Source organism: Prionailurus bengalensis, chromosome E1 (genome assembly GCF_016509475.1).
Source record: "Prionailurus bengalensis isolate Pbe53 chromosome E1, Fcat_Pben_1.1_paternal_pri, whole genome shotgun sequence".
Lineage (NCBI taxonomy): Eukaryota > Metazoa > Chordata > Mammalia > Carnivora > Felidae > Prionailurus > Prionailurus bengalensis.
Window position 1 is genome coordinate 16,071,559 of NC_057347.1, and position 19,865 is coordinate 16,091,423.

Genomic DNA, 19,865 nt, shown 5'->3' on the forward strand with positions numbered 1-19,865 from the left:
AAGCAGGGAGGGAGTGTCTTGGCCCCCAAACCTGTTGCTATCTTTGTTGGGACAAACGGAAATTCACATGGGGCCCAATGACTGACAAGAATGCAAGTTGGCATCTACGAGTGGCTTGCCTCTGATGAGGACGGGCCTCCCCTTCCTTCAGGGAAAGGGTGTGTTGACAGAAACAAGCCCTAACCTGAGTCTCTCTCAGCCCCGGAGAAAATAACAGCAGCAGCTAACACTTAGGCTCTACGAGCTTCACATACACGCTCATCTCGTCCCCACAACAACCCCAAGAGCAGAGTGCCTACTAGTATCAGTGCAAGCAGTTTGCAGATGGAGAAAATGGGCCACAAAGGCTCATCAATGTGCTGAAGGGCTAGAGTTAGAAAGCGGTCAAGCAGGGATTCTGGCGAGCAGTCTGGTTCCTTTGTCTGAACTCCTTTCAAACGGGCATCCTTTTCGTAATGACAACCATGCCCCCTCATTTTGGTGTGGCAATTCAGTGTGTGAGAGGTATTTCATATGTGTCTGACTGGCCCTCTGCTTGTCTTCCTTCCTTCAGCTAATTGAGTGCCTAAGTGCCTGGGATTTATACTAGGTCCCCCCAAGGATCACCTGACCTTCTCAACCCCATGAAGGAGAGAGAGAAGGTAGTGGGATTATTCTCAGCTTCAGATGAGGAAAATGAGGTTCCAGGATATTATGCGTGGCTTGCCCAAAGCCAGTGGTTTTCAAAACCACGACACGTGTGAGAAATAACGCGGCCCAGTACACACATACACATACACATCCATACAACAAACCCAAAGTTTCACGAAATAGTACCTATTCTTACTACGTGCGATGCACGCTGACATTTTCCTTCTCTTTCAAAAAAACACACTGGTTCAACCTACTATGTTGACTTCACAAACGCACTAATGGGTTCAGATGCACAGTATGAAAAACAGTGCAATGAGTCTGTGATTAACAGCACAGTCAAGTCTTGCCCTTGTTCTGGCCTCAGACCACAGTCCTATCTGCCATACCGTCCAGCACTTGAAAAACACTTGCTGTGCCTACCAATAAACTCCCGGGGAGAGCTGTCCCAAACTGAGCCCAGGGTGTCGCAAAGTACCTGCACATTTCGATAGTTATTCCTTGGGTAATAAACACCAAGTCCCACCCGAGACACCGGGTGACGACATCTCACATCACAGCAAGTACAGAAATGTGCATCTTACGGTTCTTGTAAGAATGAGTTTCTACTCTACGTTTCTTATGCCCCCTGTGACTGATCCCATCCTGCGTCTCAGAAGGCAAAACACGCAGGGGAAAGAACTTGACCTGCCAAAGTTACTCTGCAAACTACCCAGCTGCATCTAATGAGCATTTTCTTCAAAGGCAAAAACATCTTACATCTGTGTACTACTTTTACCTAATATTAATAGTATTTTGGGGCGCCTTGGCGGCTCAGTCGGTTAAGCTGTCTGACTTCGGCTCAGGTTATGATCTCACTGTTCATGAGGTCGAGCTCCGTGTGAGGCTCTGTGCTGACAGCTCATAAATAAACATTAAAAAAAAAAATAGTATTGCCCTCCCAGGCTGAGTCTCGCCATGCCTCCGTCTTGTGAGGAAACTGAGGCACCTTCACAGAGGGTTGGGGTTGGTCTAATGCATCAGAGCTATGGTGATTCTTAAGAGACACAGACACCCTTCCACCTCACCTTTCCTGCCACAGGGCCTCGGGATGGGGTGAACGGCTCACTACTCCAGGGAGGAGGAAGGACTGGCACCAGGAATGACTAAGAGGGCTCAGTTTGATTGACTGGTAGAGACTACCCTGAGCAGTGTGGAGGCATAGGCTGGGACGCCACCCCCTGACCTGGACAGAGTGCTGTGATTGATTAGTAATGCCTGTGTGCTTTCCCAGATCAGGTAATGGAGAGTCAGGGCTGAAAGGCACAGGCCCTTTCTGGCAATGACCCCCGGCCACCCATTGCCAAGCTGTCAGCAGAGCAACACCAAAGACTCTGCCCACAGAGAAAGACTGATCCAGGTCTCCCTTCTTCTTCAACCCCCAAAGCAGTTTTTGAGCCTGACACTGAGGTCAGAGCATATACTCACCAGCAACAAGGCTTCCAGCTGGTTAATGTAGATCTCTTCGCTGGCCAGGAACCCCGAGAGAACCAGCTTCCTCATCTCCAGGCCTTTCCCTGCTTCCACCTGTATGAGAGCAAACCGAGAGCCAACAGGTCAGGAGAAAGGAGGCTAACATCCCGAGGGACCTGTTTTCTTGCCTTTTTCCTCCTCTTTAACACTTTTATAGAGAATAAAAGCCAAGTAGATTTACTATAGAAAATTTTGAAAATATAGAATAAAAAAGGAAAAACAATCACCCGTTTTCCTGCTGCTAACATCTTCCTTTCTCTCCCACATTTCCTTATCGGACCTCCACCCATCCACCTATCCAGTCTTAGAGTAGTGAGCAAAAGAACAAAGGCGGTGGCCTCGTGTGTAAGGGGCAGTTTGATGGGGGAATACAGACAGTTGACAAGGGAAATCAGAGCCATGACTGAGGCAGCGCATGATCACATGGGAGGACCCAACAGGGGCCAGAGGAGGCTCCTGGAAGAGTATAAACTGAGAAGAGGGGTAGAGAGAATGAGACGGAAGTGGCCATGGGAGCCCCATGTTGTGGCCTTCTAGCTACACCTCTGACTATATCTTCCTGTCCCCAAGGGCTCAACCCCACAACAGAAGGTGCTGCACCCCCCAGCATTTCCTGACCACCTCACAGTGCAAGGCACATATCCTAACTAGCCTCCTCCCCACTCCAGAACTCCTCCTCCATAGTGATCGTGCCCCATTTAGCCTTGAACATCCGTCTCGCTAATCTCTTACTAGGACTCTGTTCCACCCCTCCCTTTCCGCTGCGGGCTTTGGCTCTGCCACCCGGATTCTTCTAACTGACCTCTGCCTCTCTCTCCTCCCTACACATCACACACCAGAGCCAGGTTAACCTTCATGAGAACACTGCCTTACCCCTGATGCTTGTCAAGGGCTTAATATCAATACTGTAAAACCTTGCTAGTTGCAACAACATGTATGGATCTAGAGAGTACAATGCAAAGTGAAACGTGTCAGAGAAAGAAATACCGTATGATTTCACTCATACGTGGGATTTAAGAAACAAATGAACAAAGAAAAAAACAAGACAAACAAAAAACCAAAATCTCAACCACAGAGAACTGGTGGTTGCCAGAAGGGAGGTGGGTGGAGAGATGGGTGAAATGGATGAAGGGGATCAAGAGTACCCTTTTTCTGAGAAGCACTGAGCAATGTATAGAATTGTTGAATCGCTATAGGGTACACGTGAAACTAATGTAACACTGTATGTTAACTATACTGGAATTAAAAAGAAATAAATAGGGGCACCTGGGTGGCTCAGAAGGTTAAGCGTTTGACTTCAGCTCAGGCCATGATCTCGCAGTTTGTGAGTTTGAGCCCCACGTGGGGCTCTGTGCTGACAACTCAGAGCCTGGAGCCTGCTTCGGATTCTGTGTCTCCCCCTCTCTCTGCCCCTCCCCTGCTCATGCTCTGTCTCTCTCGATGATAAGTAAACGTTAAAATTTTTAAAAATAATAATAAATAACATTAAAAAATATCAACAGCGCAAAATGCGATTATTTGGGGATTCAATTAGGTCATTTGTTCATTTATTTATTCGTACAGCAAATATTTACTGAACACCCACCAGACTCTGAAGATCCAACGGGAAGCAAACATACAATAATCCCTGCTCTTATGTGGTTTATACTCTAGAGGAGAGAAAGACATTAAAACGAACAAACAAGTAAATATAAATCTATAACTATACACTGTGATATGGGGTCCAGCTTGTTCTTCACTTAAACACCTTCCCTGGCTCCTGGCGCCTCTCCTTACCCTGCGAACCTGCCCCACAGCTGTCAGATCTCTTTGTCTGCCCAACATGCCTGGAGTGTTCTGGCCTCTGAACTTTGGTTCCTGCTGCCCAGGATGCCTTCTTCCACTCTGGCTCTGCTCTTGTCCCAATCCCAGCTCTCTTTGGAGTCACAGCTGAAGTCTCTGGGCTGCAGCATCAGCTCTCACATCAGTGTCTGGGGGACCGACTCTCCCACCTGACGTGTGAGCTCTCGTTAACTGCCCAGTGACTCTGTAGGACCTTGGAAACACTGTCATCACACTCTTCTTGCACATCCCTGAAGCCCAGCACCACAACGATACCCCTAACACGTGGGCATCCGACATTTATTAAGCCTTGTAAGTTCCTTCCGCTTGCATTTAGCCCTCAAATACCTCACTGAGGTCGGTACTATATTTGTCCATTATGCAACCATCTGCATAGCAGGCAGGACTTGGAAGAGGAAAGGGACTGGCCTGGGGTCACACAGCCAGGCAGTGGCAGAGCTGGGATTCCCTCCCAGTCCTTGAGTACCAAATTCCAGGCTCCTCCACTGCTTTAATGATTTCCTCGCTCTCCTTTTCTTTTTCAAGCATCAGATGCTTCCCTGGAATCTCAGACAGAACCCTCTCTGGGCATCAAATGCACACTCCTAGTACAGGCTGGGAGAGTCTATGAAGCTACCAGAAATTTCTGAAGTCTGGAGAAGAGTGGCCTTCTCCCAGTTGCACAACCTGTCCCCAGCATGTTCCCACAGCCTTCCCCAGGTGAGGGCCTTCTGTCAGCAACCCAGTTATCAGATCTGGGCCAGAAGCTGCTGCCCCCAGAGTCTCTGACCCTGTGATAGAAAAACAATGTCCTGCCAAAGATGTCCACATCCCACCCCCCCAAACCTACAAATACGTCATCTTATATGGAGAAAGGGATTTTGCAGGTATGATTAAGCTAAGGATTTTTAGGCGAGATGACGACACTGGATTATCCCAGTAATCACAAAGGTCTATGAGGGGGAGGCAAGAGAATCAGCGTCAGAAAAGGCAACGTGAGCAGAGAAGGGGAGCAGGAAGAGGGAAAGAAAATGTCTACAAGACTGGAGGATGCTACACTGTCAGGATGTGGCCATGAGCTAAGGAATACAGGGGGCCTCTCTAGAAGCTGGAAAAGGCATGGGAATGGATTCTCTCACCAGAAGCTTCCAGAAGGAATGCAGCCCTGCTGACCCTTTTAGACTTGTGTGTGAGAGAATACATTTGTGTTGGGCTAAACCACTAACGGTGTGGTAATTTGTTTCGGCAGCATTAGGAAACCAGCATGGACGTCAAGCTTTCGGGAAGGACAATGGTTATTTATTGATGGCTTCACAAGTACCAGGCACAGTTCTAAGAACTTTCCAGGGATTAACTCACTACAATCCCACGATCTGGAAGGGGTTGTCATTACCCCCACACCCAAAGGCACCGGGTGGAAACTGCCAGCTGCTTGGAACTCTTGGCATTTCAGGCAGGCAGCACACCCTTCAAGGAGCAAGGTCTGAACCTAGAGCAAGGCCACGACCCCGGCCCCTCATGGTCAGATTGCGGGCAGCCTCCCTGCACATCGCACAAACCCTGCTGCTCCCCAAGCCTGACGAATGGGAGCTCGCCTTCCCTCCTGCTCCCTGCCAACCAAAGATTCACCTGAGGGCCCGGCAAACATCTAAAGGAAGTCACTCGGGGCGCATTTGGAGCTTAACGGCAGAGCTGGTTGGACTAGGACCGGGTGAAGACCTGGTGACGGCAGCTGCTGCCATGTTTTCATCCGCCTTGGCGTGAGTACAGAACCCTGGGCCAGTCCCTGTGACAGCCCCTCTCAGCAAGACCCTCTTCTCAAGAGACTTCCGCCTCAGAGCCCAATCATGAAAGAGCTCCCCCAAAAGTCAGTAGTCAGCCCCAAGAGTTGCATTCTGGGCCACACTGACCTGACGTTTTGGCTGCCATAGGGGTAAAGGTGGCCGAGAGCCGAAGAATGTGAAATTAGGTTGTGCACATGTTACCAACAAGAGGCCTGTTCTCAGTTACCACCAAAAACCTCTTCCTTTTTTTTTTTTTTTTTTTTCCTGCTTTCCTCAGACCCCCGTGTTCCTGGCTTAGAATCATCTGGAAACTCACAATTGTTTCTTCGATCCTTGCGGGGCTAGTCTTGTCTCACAAATCACCAGGGCTGGACATTCATTCATTCTGCGCTATGTGCCAGCCACTGGGAATACAAATTCAAAGGTGAGAGAGACAGTCTCTGCCCCCAAAGAGCCCTCCAGGGGTGGTGCCCACATGCCCAGAATCCCCAGGGCCAGTTCTCTGAAGAGCTCAGGGTCCCCACAGCATGGGCCATTCTGCTTGCCAGTCGTCCAGCACAGGGAAGCTGCCTTCTGAGTGACGATGTCTCCACTTCCTCCCCAAGCAGAGCTTCAGAAACGTAGCCACCACGGGCTGGTTCATTCCCAGCAGTTTACACAGTTTGGGGGCTTGAGGCCCCCAAACGCAAGAGGTCAAGTCCCTCTGGTAAGGACAGTACCTACAAGGTAGGTTTAGCCAGCTCTGGCCCGGTCTTCTAAAGCGTTTAGAGGCTAAATAAAGGTTTGGGTCTGGGCCAAACCAAGATACGATCTGTCCAGGAACTTTGACCTCCTCCAAGAAAATAGTGAGGACTGAACAGGCAGAGCCACCTGCCATCCAGAGCCCTAGGCCAAATGGCTCTGCACACAGCAATATTCAGTTCATGGGCCACCTCACCTTCTGAGGAGCACCCAGCAGGATCTGCTCAGAGTAGATGCCATTGGGTCTAGAGGCTGTGCCCATGCCACGCAGCAGCCTTAGGACAGCTGGCCCCTCTCTGAGCTGAGACAGCTGCAGGGATGCCCGGCCATTCTCTCTTCTTCCTTAGAGCTAGGCACTGGGGAGGTCCCCTTCAGCCATTTCCTTAGCGGAATTTAGAGAGGGGGGACAAAGCCCACTCCCCTGGAAGGTGGATCCCTGTATCCAGGTTCTCCGCTGTCTGAGGCTTTAGGCAGGCCCAGCAGTGTTTCTGAAGGCCAGGTGTTCATAGCCCACCTTTGCACTTTGGTCATACATACCACCTGCACTCCTGTTTACCTAATATTATTCTTCACAACTGACTTCTTAAAAGTACAGCCTTATCTCAAGCATTATCTTTGAAATCCTAAGATGTCAAGTCATATTTCCCCTAAGATACATTAAAATATAAACCTGACCACTAACATGCAAAAAATACATCTAGGTGCCACCTAAAATCACATCTCAAATCATCCGAAGTGTAGCCCACACTTCGGGAAACACCCCAGCGGGGGGCACAGGCATGGCCATCGCTGCCTGTAGGGGCCCAAGAGACTGGGGCAGGTGAAATCAATGTGGGTGTTTCTGACTATCCATTAAAAACTGGCACGGAACAACACCTGATAGGTTAATCTGCATTACAAAAACATTTTTATTCCTGACAAATGAGTTCCTTTAAATAGCAGCTTTTAGATAGCAAGGCACTATCAGCCCTCCGTACCTTTAAATAGAACCGTACGAAAGAGTTTTGGAAAGCACACAACACTTTCCGGCCAGGAGGTGATGCTGCTATCAGTATTAACATTATTATTAGTTTATAGGGAATTAACTCCTCAAAGGGAAGTCCGGGTTGAAAAACACAGCAAGCTCCAGCCCCAGCTCTGGAGGAAACCACTGCCCTAATCACCTCTGTCCCCCAGGAAGATGAAGCAGCTCGGAAATTACACTGAAAACACGATTGATTTATAGGACTGGCATTTGGACACATGCTCAGGAACACAACCATTGTTTAAGGGGAAGTACTCCTGGAGTAAAGTAATAGCAAAGAGCGAACTGCCTTGGATTCCCACCTGCTGCCGAGAAGGGTCTATCGTGCCAGACCGCCAAGACCGTCCACAGCCCAGGCCAGGAGCACACCCTCCAGAAACGCCCCTTGACCACACATGTGCACACACACACAGGCTCACACGCATGTGCACACACATGCACGAAGTCCAGCTCTGACCCCGACAGAAGTGGTGTCTCCTCCTCTGGATTTCGTACCCTTTTATTGGAACCCCGAGTACTTTCTCATTCTATCCCTATTATCTGTGCGCTTGCCCCCTTGCCCTGAACTGTGAACTCTTTGTGAGAAAGGATCATGCCGTGTTAATCTTGTCTCCTCCCCAGTGCCAGGCAGGATGCTTTGACTAGAACACAACCTGACAGCGTTTGTTGAATGACTCAAAGAGGTTTATCCCCACCTCTCTGCAGCCACCCTGCCTGTCTTCTCCCTCTATAGCTGACCAACCCTGATAGAGAATGAGGGTATCCTAGAGGTGTTCGGGATGAGACAGGGGGCCTGGAATTCCCCAACACTCAGGAAAGGCCTCTTCCCCCCTTGCTGAGACAAGTCCACGAAAACTGAGGCAGGAAAGAAGAGGGGAAGACCACATCTAGGTGCTCACAGGGATCTGGAAAGACCGGGCTTTTTAGGTGTGATGTGTGCCTGGGCCCCCTTAGCATCTGTGTGCAGCCTCCGGGGAACACCTCTGAGTAGAACAAGGCAGGGAACATGGTACACCCTTTGCAGGCCCCATGGAGCCTCGCTGTCTCCACAAAGTCACTGAGCACCAGTCATGTCCCCAGCTTTGTGCAGTGTTCAGCAGTGAATACAACATGGCCCTTGCCCTTGAGGAAAATAGGGTAGAATCAAGGAGGCAGATGCCTAGAGTGCTGAGCAGAATAAAATACGGTCTAAGACTGAGGTAAAAGCCAGAGCCTAGAATAAGGGTGGATCCATAAGGCAGCATATGAACAGGACTCCATCTGCGCTGGGGAGGGGTTCTCAGAGAAGGCCCATCAGGGACTCCCCATATCTCCCAACCCACACACTACTTAGCTCCCGGCCGGTGCTCTTGGTTCATTACCAGACTTTTCCCCATCCTGTTCCTAGTGGGGAGGTTGCTCAGACCCTAAGTGCAAAGGCCTCTGCGGGCCTACTTAAGTCACATCTTAACCCCCAGTGCTCTGAGCTAGCACCAGATGAGGGAACCAGGGGTGGGATGCTAGCCGCTGCCCGCCTCCCATTACTGCTCCTCTCTGCTCTGCACCCAGGCCAACGGCTACCGCTCCACGCAGACGCCACACATCAGCCATCTCCTGTGGGTCTGTAGTCTGTTTTTACCTCCATTAGCTCCTCCTTAGAACCACACTGTAGTGCGGGCGTGGCAGGGCTGTGATCCCCATCTTACAGGAGGGACAAAGAGGCCCAGAGAGGCTCAGCGGCAGCCTCCTGCCCACGGCAATGCTCCGTGCACCACACCCTCCAGGGTGCAGACAGGCCCGGCGGGGAGTGGGGCATGGATGGTCGGTCACTCTGTTAGGCAGCCTGGCTTGCAGCCTGCAAACTCCCTGCTGTACGTTCCCACTGGCCTTCTCTCCCAGACACAGAACACAGAGGAGGCGAGCAAAAGGCTGAGGTCAGGGCTCTTCGAAGTGGGCCTAGGTGAAAGAAAGGAAGAATGAACGGTGCAGTGTGGATGCCTCACCATGCCTCAGGCAGCACCGGTGTGGCTGCGAGGGGCACCCCTGGCCCTGGGGAGGAGGCGAAGAAAGGAAATGGGATTGATGCACAGCCCCCTCCTGCTCTACCTTCAAGGCAACTCCTACGACAGGACAGGCGCATTGCTGGGGAGAACGTTCACAGCCCCAGAGTGAGTGGGCTGGGGCCCAGCAGATGCTTCTTGACTACGCCCACCTTGGGAAAAGTGCCTACCCACCTGGCTCCTGCCTCAGAACCAGCTGTTATCACCCCCTTTTCAGCTGATCCAATTCTTTTCCTTCAAGGAAGCTCAGTGACCTCTGGCTCTCCCTCTCTCCCAATGCTCTCTTGCTTGCCCTAGCCCAGACTCACAAAGTCTCCTTGCTAGGAGGCCAGTGGCCCCTGTGGCCCCAACTTCCTAAGTGCACTTATCCTACTGTTGCCATGGAAACAATGAATTACGACCTCCTGGTTTCAACTCAGCCAGCTCCTCTGGGGCAGCAGGCTCACACCACTGCCGTGCCCACCAGGTGACTCATGTCACTGCCAGAGAAAGCCCCCAGCACAGCTGGCCTGCTGGGGAAAGCCAGCAGCCACTGCCACTTTGGACAACTGGTCCAGGGGGAGGAGGCAGGCACTGCACCTCTCCCCCAGGAACAGCTGCCAGAGAGCTCGGCCCCTCACAACCCCTCGCAGGCATGCGCCAGCCCCTCTCGGCCGGAGTGTGGTGCTTCCACCCGGCCATGAGGCTGGTGCACAAACCAGCCATTTCTGCCCGCACACAGCTTCGGCAGTCGAGAGCTGCCAGCCCTGCCCCTCCCCCGACAAGCATCCAGGGCGTGTCACATTCCCACCTTCACGGCCACCAAGAAGGGGGACCCTGAGCCGGGGCTGGTCGGGGTTCCCAGCTCGCACTCCTCCAGGAGAAACACATCTTCATCCTCCAGAACCTTGTCCAAAAAGCCTATAGCCTCCTCTTCCTCTTCCATGGCAGCCGGAGGCGCGGAGGGCAAACAGGAAGCGGGGTCCACGCAGCAGCAGCAGCCGTTGCCGCCGCCGCCCCGGAGGGAGGCAGGCGGGCAGGGAGGGGAAGAGCGTGCAGGGCAGGCCTAAACCAGCATGCTGGCCTCCCCGGAGTCAGTCCTGGCACCCGGCCACCGGCTCCCGATGAAAGGCTCCATTATGAACCTTTTCCTGCTGCCGCTTCCCGGCCCTCCCGCGCGCCGGGGCTGCGGGCCGCCTCGCGCGCGTCCTCAGGCCGGGAGAGGGGAAGCGGCGCTCCGGCAGCCCCACCGCCGCCGCCGCGAGCGCAGGGCTGTCACTGGAGAGAGACCGCGCGGCGCGCCGGCGGAGCAGGAGGAGGCGCCCCCGCCGGCCGCCTTGGCCCTTCCTGCTGTGCGCGCCGGCCCGGGCGCAGGCGGGGCCCCGCGCTCCCCGGCCGCCGCTCCCGAGCTCCGGCCGGCCGCCCCGCCGCCGCCGCCGCCGCCGCCGGTCCCACAGATCCCGCCCTTTCTGGACTCGGAGGCTCGCGTTTGCTATTAATACACAGGAAATGCACGACTTGACTTGTGAGGTGGAGCCGTTCCCTCTGCGGTCACCGGCCAGAGGCTGGCGGAGCCTTCTGGAGCGCGGAGGAGGGGCGAGGAGGCCGCAGACGGGCCGGGCGCAGGGGGAGGTCTGCTTCCCAGAGACAGGCTTTATTTACAGCCCCTCACCAGAGCCGGAGCAGGCAGGGGGAGGAGCGGAGGAGCAGCTGCCCGCACAGCCTCCGGGAAGACCCGGGGCGAGCCTCGCTGTCACCCTGGGACGGCCACAAGCTGAGCCCCCTTCTCATCTCTGCCTCGGGTTCTGACACCTTTGCGGAGGGGAGGCCAAGGCCTGGTGAGAAAACAGTTTCTATCACCACTGTGGCTGGGAGAACAAGATTTTGTGCAGAGGAGGCCCGATCCGCGTCACCACAACAGAAGCAAAAGTGCCAGCCAGGTTCTGCAGAAGGGCCCCCTTGGACGGCCGGAGATGCCACATCTCCTACTCACAGATGCTGCTGAGATGAGCAATCCCACCTCCGTGGGGCTCTTTTGGCTCAAGAGGGGCCTCCGCCCAGGAGAGCCAGCCCCACAGCAGAGAGTACAAGGAACCCAGGGAGATAACACCAGCAGCCCTTCCCACTCCCAGCAGGCTTCCCCTGGGCTTCCTCAGGGGTTACAAAGCTCAATCCATCCAGACAGCGAAGAGCACAATCTGGTGGTCTAGGCCTCAGCAGGAGAGGAGCAGACACTTACTCTCTTGAGGGAAGAGTTTAGGGGCAGCACCTGGGGAAAGCTCTTTCACAGCACAACACCTAGGGCAAAGGTTGCAAACTCCAGCAGCCATCAGAGTGCAGGTAAGAGCAGTGAAGTGCGCCAGGTAGGAGCTGGGTGAAAAAACCACCACTCCGCTCCAGTTCATGGCTGCTAGGGGCAACGCAGGCTTCAGGTCGCCCCATCTCAGATTGTTCTAGAGAACCTGGAAATTTGGAGTCTTAGGTGATATCTCTCAATTTTATTAAAAAAAAATTTTTTTTTCTAATGTTTCTTTTTTGAGAGAGAGACACACAGAGCATGAGCAGGGGAGGGGCAGAGAAAGAGAGGGAGACACAGAATCGGAAACAGGCCCCAGGCTCTGAGCTGTCAGCACAGAGCCTGTCGCGGGGCTTGAACTCACAAGCCGTGAGATCATGACCTGAGCCAGACGTTTAACCGACCGAACCACGCAGGCGCCCTGACATCTCTCAATTTTAAAAGGATGGCAGATGAATTACATTAAAACAAAACATGGTGCGCTCTAAATGAAACACATCCGTGAACTGAATTAGGCCCAAGACAAGGTTGCTGCCTTCTCGCAGCTGGTTGTTTCTCTAAGGGAAGTTGAGAGTTGTGTAGGTGTAGGGGACAGGGTGGTGGTGTTCCCCGAATATCCCCTCTGCCCCGTTTCCTCATTGGATCCGGCATCTTGGAATCCAGTTCAACTTCACACACTACCAACACACCACTTACCTTTGTAAACCTGCATCATAGGTGCCACCACCCAGGTAGATCAAGTGAAAATTCAGGACTCTGGGTGGTGAGCCCTGAAGCTTCATACCCACTCAAGCCAACCCCCTCAACCTCCCACCAGCCCCCCAACAGTGTCTCCAGCCAGGGATTCCCTTGGCTTTCTCCTCATACACACGCTCTCAATGATGCAGTGTTGGAGCTGTCCATCAGCACGCGTATCTACCACCAGCCTCCTTATGCACGTGTCATATCCCCTGTCAGGTGGTAATGGCCTTGGCGGGGAAGGGTCAAACTCCTGGGAAATGAGTTACAAAGGAATGTCAACTGTGCATCATCTTGTCATTACCTCTCCTTTCCACTGGGCACCTCAGCTGAGAACAGGGCCCCTGGCTGAGCCTCCAAGCTGGATGGAGAGTTGAGGGGAGAGGAGGGAAAAGGAGAAGAATGGAAACAGTTTCTAATCCCAAATCCCCAAAGAAGTGTGTGGAAGCTCTGAGCTCAAGATGGGGCTTGTGCCATTTGCTAGAGCAGAGAAGCTGTCCTCACCACTGACAGGCTCCTCCCTGTCACCAAAGCTGAAATAGAGACTGAGGGATTTGGGGTAGGCTCTTTGGGGCCTCAGGACTGACAGGGCTTCACAGAGGCACACCCCACCTTACAGCCCGCCCCCTCCCTCAGTCCCTGGTTTTTCCCTGTCCCTGCCCTGGCTGGGTTATAAATAGCCGGAGCACATCTGAAGGGCCCTTTCAGCCACAATTCCTCATTTGGTTTGGGCGGGCGAGGCTGTTCCCAGTGCTTGGGAACAACTAGGCCTGGCATTCCCCAGAGCACAAGTGTGCCAGCCCGGGGCTCTATGCCACAGTTTCTGCCTCGCACCCCGCAAGCTTCAAGTGCATGGCAGGACTGACCCACTGGTCAGACATACAGGTGGAATGGGAGAAGGGTCTAAAAGCCCAAGGGCTCCTCTGGTGTCCCTTCCCCCACCCAATCGGGGAAGCGCCTTCCGAAGTCTCCTGGAGTATTCCTGACTTCATTCCCCATGCCCCTAACCAGCAGAGCCGGATCAACACCCACTTCTTCCCCAAACCCTGAAACCTCTCAGAAGCTGCTCCCTAAACATCCAAGGCATCTCTGCTCCACCCCACCCCAGCTGGCTGGAAATTCCCGTGAGTAACTAGAATGCCCTTCCATCTCCATCGGGCATACAGACACCACTCAGAGGCCCTCAGTCCTCCCCCTGGGGGGGAAGTGACTCACAAGTCCCAGCAATGCCCCCTCCCTTTCCCCTACGAATGCCCTGAGCCAGCCCTGGACCTGAGCTTCCTCCCAGCATCCTCCACACTCCCCTGCTTCAGCCTGGCTCCCGCTCCTCCTCTCCAGAGAAGCAGCCTGCTCCAAAGGTCCCTAAACTGCCGTATCCCAAAGTCGGAGACCTCCCTCTCCCACTCCTTAGCCTCAGCAGTCTGGCCTTTCTCAAATCCCTCAGCTCCTGTAAGCATGCTGGTGCTGCTCTGACCGCTCTGCTTTACGCTGGCTCTCCTTACGTCTGCCTCCTGTCAGCATGGAGTCACCCATTCAGGACCCCGGCCCCAGCCCGCTCCTCTCCACCATTGAAGAAGTCTTCCCTTCTTACTTCCAGGCCAAAGGCAGCCCATCACCATTTGTAACCCAGCACCTTGCTCAGCTCCAAGCACGACATCTATGCTGGCAGCTGGGTCTCCTCACTTGGAAGTCCCACCAACAGCCCGTTAACTCCACATACCCAGACCAAACGACCCCCACCCCCATGCCAGCTTCCCCTTCTGGCTTCTCCACTTCTGTCGGCAGGGCCACCATCTTGCGACTCTTCCTTCCCTCAGGCCCCACATCCCTTTTACTGAGTCCCCTTCGTTCTTCCTTTTTTTTTTTTCCTTTTCTTAAAGCCACCACCTGACCAAAGTTTGCAGCATCTCACCCCTGCACAGCCAGAATAATATTCCATTTTGAGTCCTGATCTTGCCTGTCCATCTATCTGCTCCCTTGTTTGTCCCTTCATACCCAGAGAAAGCTTGGCATTACAAACACAAATCTGGGAGACACAGCCTTTAGAGTGCTCTCAACCTATAGGAAGTGAAGGACATAGGAACAAAAGAGACAGTGTCTCAGTGATCAACACAGTGGGGACATAGGACAAAGGCAGATTCCTGCCTCAGAGGAAAAGCTTCACAGGAGAGTGGCTTCTAAGCAGCGTCTGGAAAGAGTTGGGAAAGAGGTGGCGCCTGGGTGGCTCAGTTTGAGCGACAAACTTCGGCTCAGGTCTTGATCTCACAGCTTGTGGGTTCGAGCCCTGCGTCAGGCTCTGTGCTGACAGCTTAGGATTCCCTGCTTAGGATTCTGTGTCTCCCTCTCTCTCTCCCCCTCCCTCATGTATGCTGTTTCTCTCTCTCTCTCAAAAATACGTAAACATTAAAAAAATTTTTAAAAAGAAAAAAGAAAAGGGGAAGAGTTTGCACGCAAAGGGAGGAAGGCCAAAAAGGAGAACTTTCTGTAAGCAAACACAGATGGAGAAGAGAATAGAAAAGGGGCAGGAGGCGAACTTGGAGATGTGGCTGGAACCACGCTGTGGAGGGCAAGGAGCACCGACTGAGATTTCTGACACTTGTCAAGCCCACGCTCTCAAAGCCACCGATAGTCTCCTCTCCCCAAACCCCATGGCCTTCCCTTACACTCATTCTCCATCCCTCATTCTCACAGCCACTGAATCAATAAGTATCTATCAACTGCCTGCTGTGCACTGGGCATTCGTATCACACCCACGAACGGGACACTACGTCTACCGCCATGGAGCTGACGGGCTCGGGGACAGATTGACCGCTGTGAGCCACAGCAGTGCCAGGAGCGGGGCGCAATCTCAGAACTATGGGGCTGAGGTACAACTCTCCCAGGAAGGAGATCAAGAAACACCCAAATGTCCGGCAGAAGGGGACGGCCAAGTGTGTCAAGTGGACTGTGCATGCAGTCATGTCACATGGGCAAATAAGGAGAAGTACACAACCGACTTTTAACAGAAGTTTTGTCTGGAGGATGGCACTTGGGGAGGCTTTCACTTTCTACATTACATATTTCTGTAAAGTCTGGGTTTTCAGTGAGGTAATCAGGGAAAATAAAGAAGTTAAAAAAAGAAGTGTGGTAACTGCTCCGGCTGGGAAAGTAGAGTGAGTGGCAGCTCTCTCCACCTCACAGAGAGCACAAGACAGCTGATGCCGCCAAGGGGGAGTCCTAGAAGGTTCTCTGCGGGAGGTCACCTTGAAACTCACACTTGAAAATGAACAGGGGCTAGCCATGCCAGTGGGGGCGGCGGGGGAGGGCAGACGGGACTGGAGGAGGCACAATGAAATGAATTCAGTTGGGTGGCGAGTGTTCATTCAATAAGCCAACTGATGTTTACTGAGCATCTATTATGTGCCAGGCCCAGTTCTAGGCACTAGCGTTTTCAACGAGCAAGCATTTGGTTATGAAATGGACAAACCTCCATCTTGGAGCTCACATTCTAGTTGGGGGGTTGGTCAAGAGGCTGCAGAAGTAGGCAGCAGTCAAGTGGTCAGATCAGGCAGGGTCTTGGCAGCATTGCTAAGCGTTGGATTTTACCAAAAGGAGAGAGGGAAGGGCATCGAAGAGTTTTAAGCAGGGAATGACAGGACCATTGTTCAATGGTCATCCCTCCCACTGACATCAGATTATTCTTTCTAAAACATTGCTCACTCCGTGCCCAGCAGGAAGCCACCAAATCAGCCCAAACAAGGGCAGTGGGGCCCTTGCTGGTGATTCAACCAATCCAAGTGTTGACAACACCCTCTGAAAGGCCAGGCACATTCCCACCTCCAGGCCTGTCCTGGGCTTGAAGCCCCTTCCTCCTCCTCTCTGACTATCCCAGGCTCAAGCCCCACCAGATTTGCTGGAGCTCAGTGGGGCCAATAAGAACTGACCCCAGGGGGCCAGTGCCAGGAGCAGACAGAGTCAGCTATAGCCGCAGATGGAAGCAGATTCATCATCTTCCTGATAATTGTGCTCCCCATTCTGCCTTCCCTTCTCTGTTATAGAAGTCACTCCAACAATCATATATGGGGTTTTTATATAAAGCAAATGTTGGGCCTAAGCCCATACTGACACTATTTATACAGTAAAACAAAACCAAAACCAAAAAGAACTTCCCTAGATTCTGGATATGAATCCTCCCTCTGCTTCTTGACGTTTGTGTGACCCTGGGCAAGTCATTCAAACACCCTGGGCCTCAGTTTCCTCATCTGTAAAATGGGGATAACCATAGCACCAATTCTAGGGTTGCAGTGAGGACTAGTCCATGTAGGGCAATGCCTGGCAAGTGTCAGCCCTTATTAGGCACCAGCTATCCTTTTTTTTTGGCAGTGGTGGTAGGGTGTGGGGAGCACAGAAGTGGGGAGCCCTAGCTCACTCTCAGCCTCACTCCCCACCTCTTCCAATGAACCCAATGCCCAGCCACACCAGACCATTCTCCTTTTCTCAAATCTCCAGAGATTTCCCCACATTCCAGAACTTACACAGCCCTCTTTATCTAGAACGTCCCTCCTGACCAATGCCCAGGCAGAACACTACCTATGAGGCTGCCTCCTACATGCTCCCCACCCTGATTGCCCCACCTGAGGTCACATGACTCCTCCCTTGGGACGCTGTACATCTTTCAAGGCTGTTGCACAGATGGCCTTGAAATAGAGTGTGTGTGTGTGTGTGTGTGTGTGTGTGTGTGTGTGTATGAGAGGGGTTAGGGGCAACCCCTGCTCATGCTAATTCCCCACAATATCTTGTAAAATGTGGGTGCTCAGAAAATACTTGGTGAGTGGAAATAGAAGCTTACAGGGCAAGGCAAAGGGTCTCCCAAAAAGATAAATCAAGGTGTTGAGGTTGGATGGATGGTTCCTATGGAAACTGGTCATATGATAAGAGGCTCATAGGGCCAAAGGGAACAGTCCTACCAAAGGAAACAGGTTGAAGGGGAGGAGGGGTAAGCACCCACTGGTGCCAAGTGAGTGGGCCAGGCGTGGCTTTATCTCAAGTTCCCAGCACTTCCCTCCTTCCTTAGCTCACAAACCCCTGGCGGGGGGGGCAGGGGGTGTCCCGGAAGGTGGGCTTAAGTGGAACACCCTTGCAGTGGGGGCCAGGGAGAAGGGAAGGCAGACTGTAGCCAAGTGAGAAATGGCCCAAGACAAGTCTAACCTCCTTCCCAGCACCTGGGCTCTCCTCTGTGTGCCTCTCTTCCCCCTGAATCCTCCACAGCGGTGCCCTCCACAGGGGCCCTCACCAGGCAAGAATGCCACTGGGAGCTGAGCCCCCTCTGCCAGGACTAGAGCAGGGACAGGAGGGTCTGAGGGCAGCCAGAGCCAGGGACTCATGGAGAACTGGGTTCACATCCCAAGAGAGATTCAAATTCAACTATCACCTCCGGAACGGGTCCTCTGTGCAGCCCAGACAGAACAAGGTGTTCTCGCAGTTACTATGTCACTTGGTCCTCACAGTAGCCCTTCCGGACAGGAGGTGTTTATTCTCATTTTCAGCTGAGGGTACCAAGACTCTGCAAGTTGCCCAAAGCCACGCAGCCAGAAAGAGGTAAAAGAAAGGCGCAGAGGGCAATGTTCTGGAGAGAAAGCAGAGAGCAGCTGTGACGAGTACCCTCCCACTCACCAGGTGTGGGACCTTAGGTGAGTTGTGTAACCTCTTTGCACCTGAGTTTCCACATCTGTGAAACAGGGCAATAATGGTGCCTTGCTCACGAGGTCGTGGCGAGGGCTAAATAAGTTAATGCTTAGAAAGTGCTGTAACACAGTGCCTGCATTTCGTAAGTGCTATGGAAGTGTTTTTTTCTTTTCTTCTTCTTTTTTTTTTTTAATTTAGAGAGGGAGAGAGAGCATGGGGGGAGGGAGGGGCAGAGGGAGACAGAGAGACAGAGACAGAGACAGAGACAGAGAGAGAGAGAATCCCAAGCAGGCTCCACGCTCAGCACGAAGTCCAACCTGGGGCTCGATCCTACGACCCTGGGATCATGACCTGAGCCAATACCAAGAGTTGGATGCTTAACTGACCAAGCCACCCAGGAGCCCCTCTGGAAGTGTTTCTATGAGCTCTTTTCCTTTTGCCACATGGGCAGGATGGTGAGGGGTCTGGAAACCCTCCAGACAGAAGCACCCAGTTGGTAACCCTGAGGGTGGCAGGCTCACCAGTGCACCATCCGTGTGAAAGAAAGCGCTGGCACCCACTAGTGGAGAAACTGGGTGACAGTGATGGAAAACAGTCCCTGGGGCAAGAGCCAGCCTGCTGGCCTGGAGGAGGTGCTCTGCCCTTCTGCACAAACCCCTTGCCTCTGGCCCCAGGGTGGCTCACTTTTGTGAGAGCACATTCTCAGGGGCAGGGCTCTAGGGCGCTTAGTTCGCACGCAATTTCACCCCAGTTGGTGTGATTACATGTAGGTCAGTCCGCCTCCCTGCCCCACCCCTGGAGACTCCAGGGCCTCAAGTGCAGAGGACGGTCCTGGCTGAGCTCACCCTCACAGCCACAGTGCCCGGGACCTGCAGGAGATCAGCATCCCTTCACTGAATGTCCCTTTGGAAGAAGCGTTAGGGGTGGATGTGAAATCCATCACGGAACTCTGATCCCAGCATGCTGGCAGGGAGGGGCAGGTGCAGACAGGCTGTGAGAGCTACGGGGATGCTCCAGGTCAGCCAGGTGTGGTCAACCACAGAAGGCCGGATCCGAGCCAGGTGTGAAGAGGGCACGGGCCAGAGAGGACCTGCCGTGGAGGGGGCTGAGGTTGCAACCAGGGCGCTATGTCTCCCTACTTCCTACTCACCTCCTTCTCAACCCAGACAAGCCAGGGAACCCCCCTGAACCTTAGTTTCTTCATCTACAAATGGGGTGGGAGCTCACCCAGTAATGGGAGGAGTTAGGAGGCAATGAAGCCCATGGGCTCCGAGCTCGCCACCTGGTAGCGGTGGGGGCCCAAAGATCCAGAAATGGACAAGTGGGGGGCAAGGCTGCTGAGACAGGATGCTGGAAACTTGAGGAGAGTCTGTCTCTGATTCCACTGGCAGATGGAAACTCCTGAGAGGAGTAAAGACCACGGCAGCCGCTAGCCCACCCAACCCAGGCCTCTAACAATGTCCAGAGGGACCAGACTGGGACACAATCTCACATGCTCTGGCTCTCCACCTGGCTCCTCCATTCACCTGGAAGCAACCTCAACTCCCCAAACCCAACCTTCGGAAGGGACTGAAGAAGGAAAGAGGGAGCAGAGATCTCCCGAACTTCATGCCCTGAGACTGCACCTGAGTCCTTCC

At 53.2% G+C, this 19,865-nt stretch overlaps 1 protein-coding gene across 8 annotated transcripts in view; it reads right to left on the reverse strand.

Moving 5' to 3' along the window:
• Nucleotides 1-19,865, reverse strand: part of ABR (ABR activator of RhoGEF and GTPase) — a 183,583-nt gene that overhangs the window by 70,208 nt on the left and 93,510 nt on the right. For 7 of the 8 annotated variants that reach the window (XM_043585534.1, XM_043585530.1, XM_043585532.1 and 4 more), the window contains exon 3: nucleotides 2,098-2,196. In XM_043585534.1, coding sequence (XP_043441469.1) covers nucleotides 2,098-2,196 — 99 coding nt within the window. Of the gene's footprint in view, nucleotides 1-2,097; nucleotides 2,197-10,341; nucleotides 10,936-19,865 lie in introns of those variants that run through there. The other variant, XM_043585538.1, reaches the window with a different exon arrangement.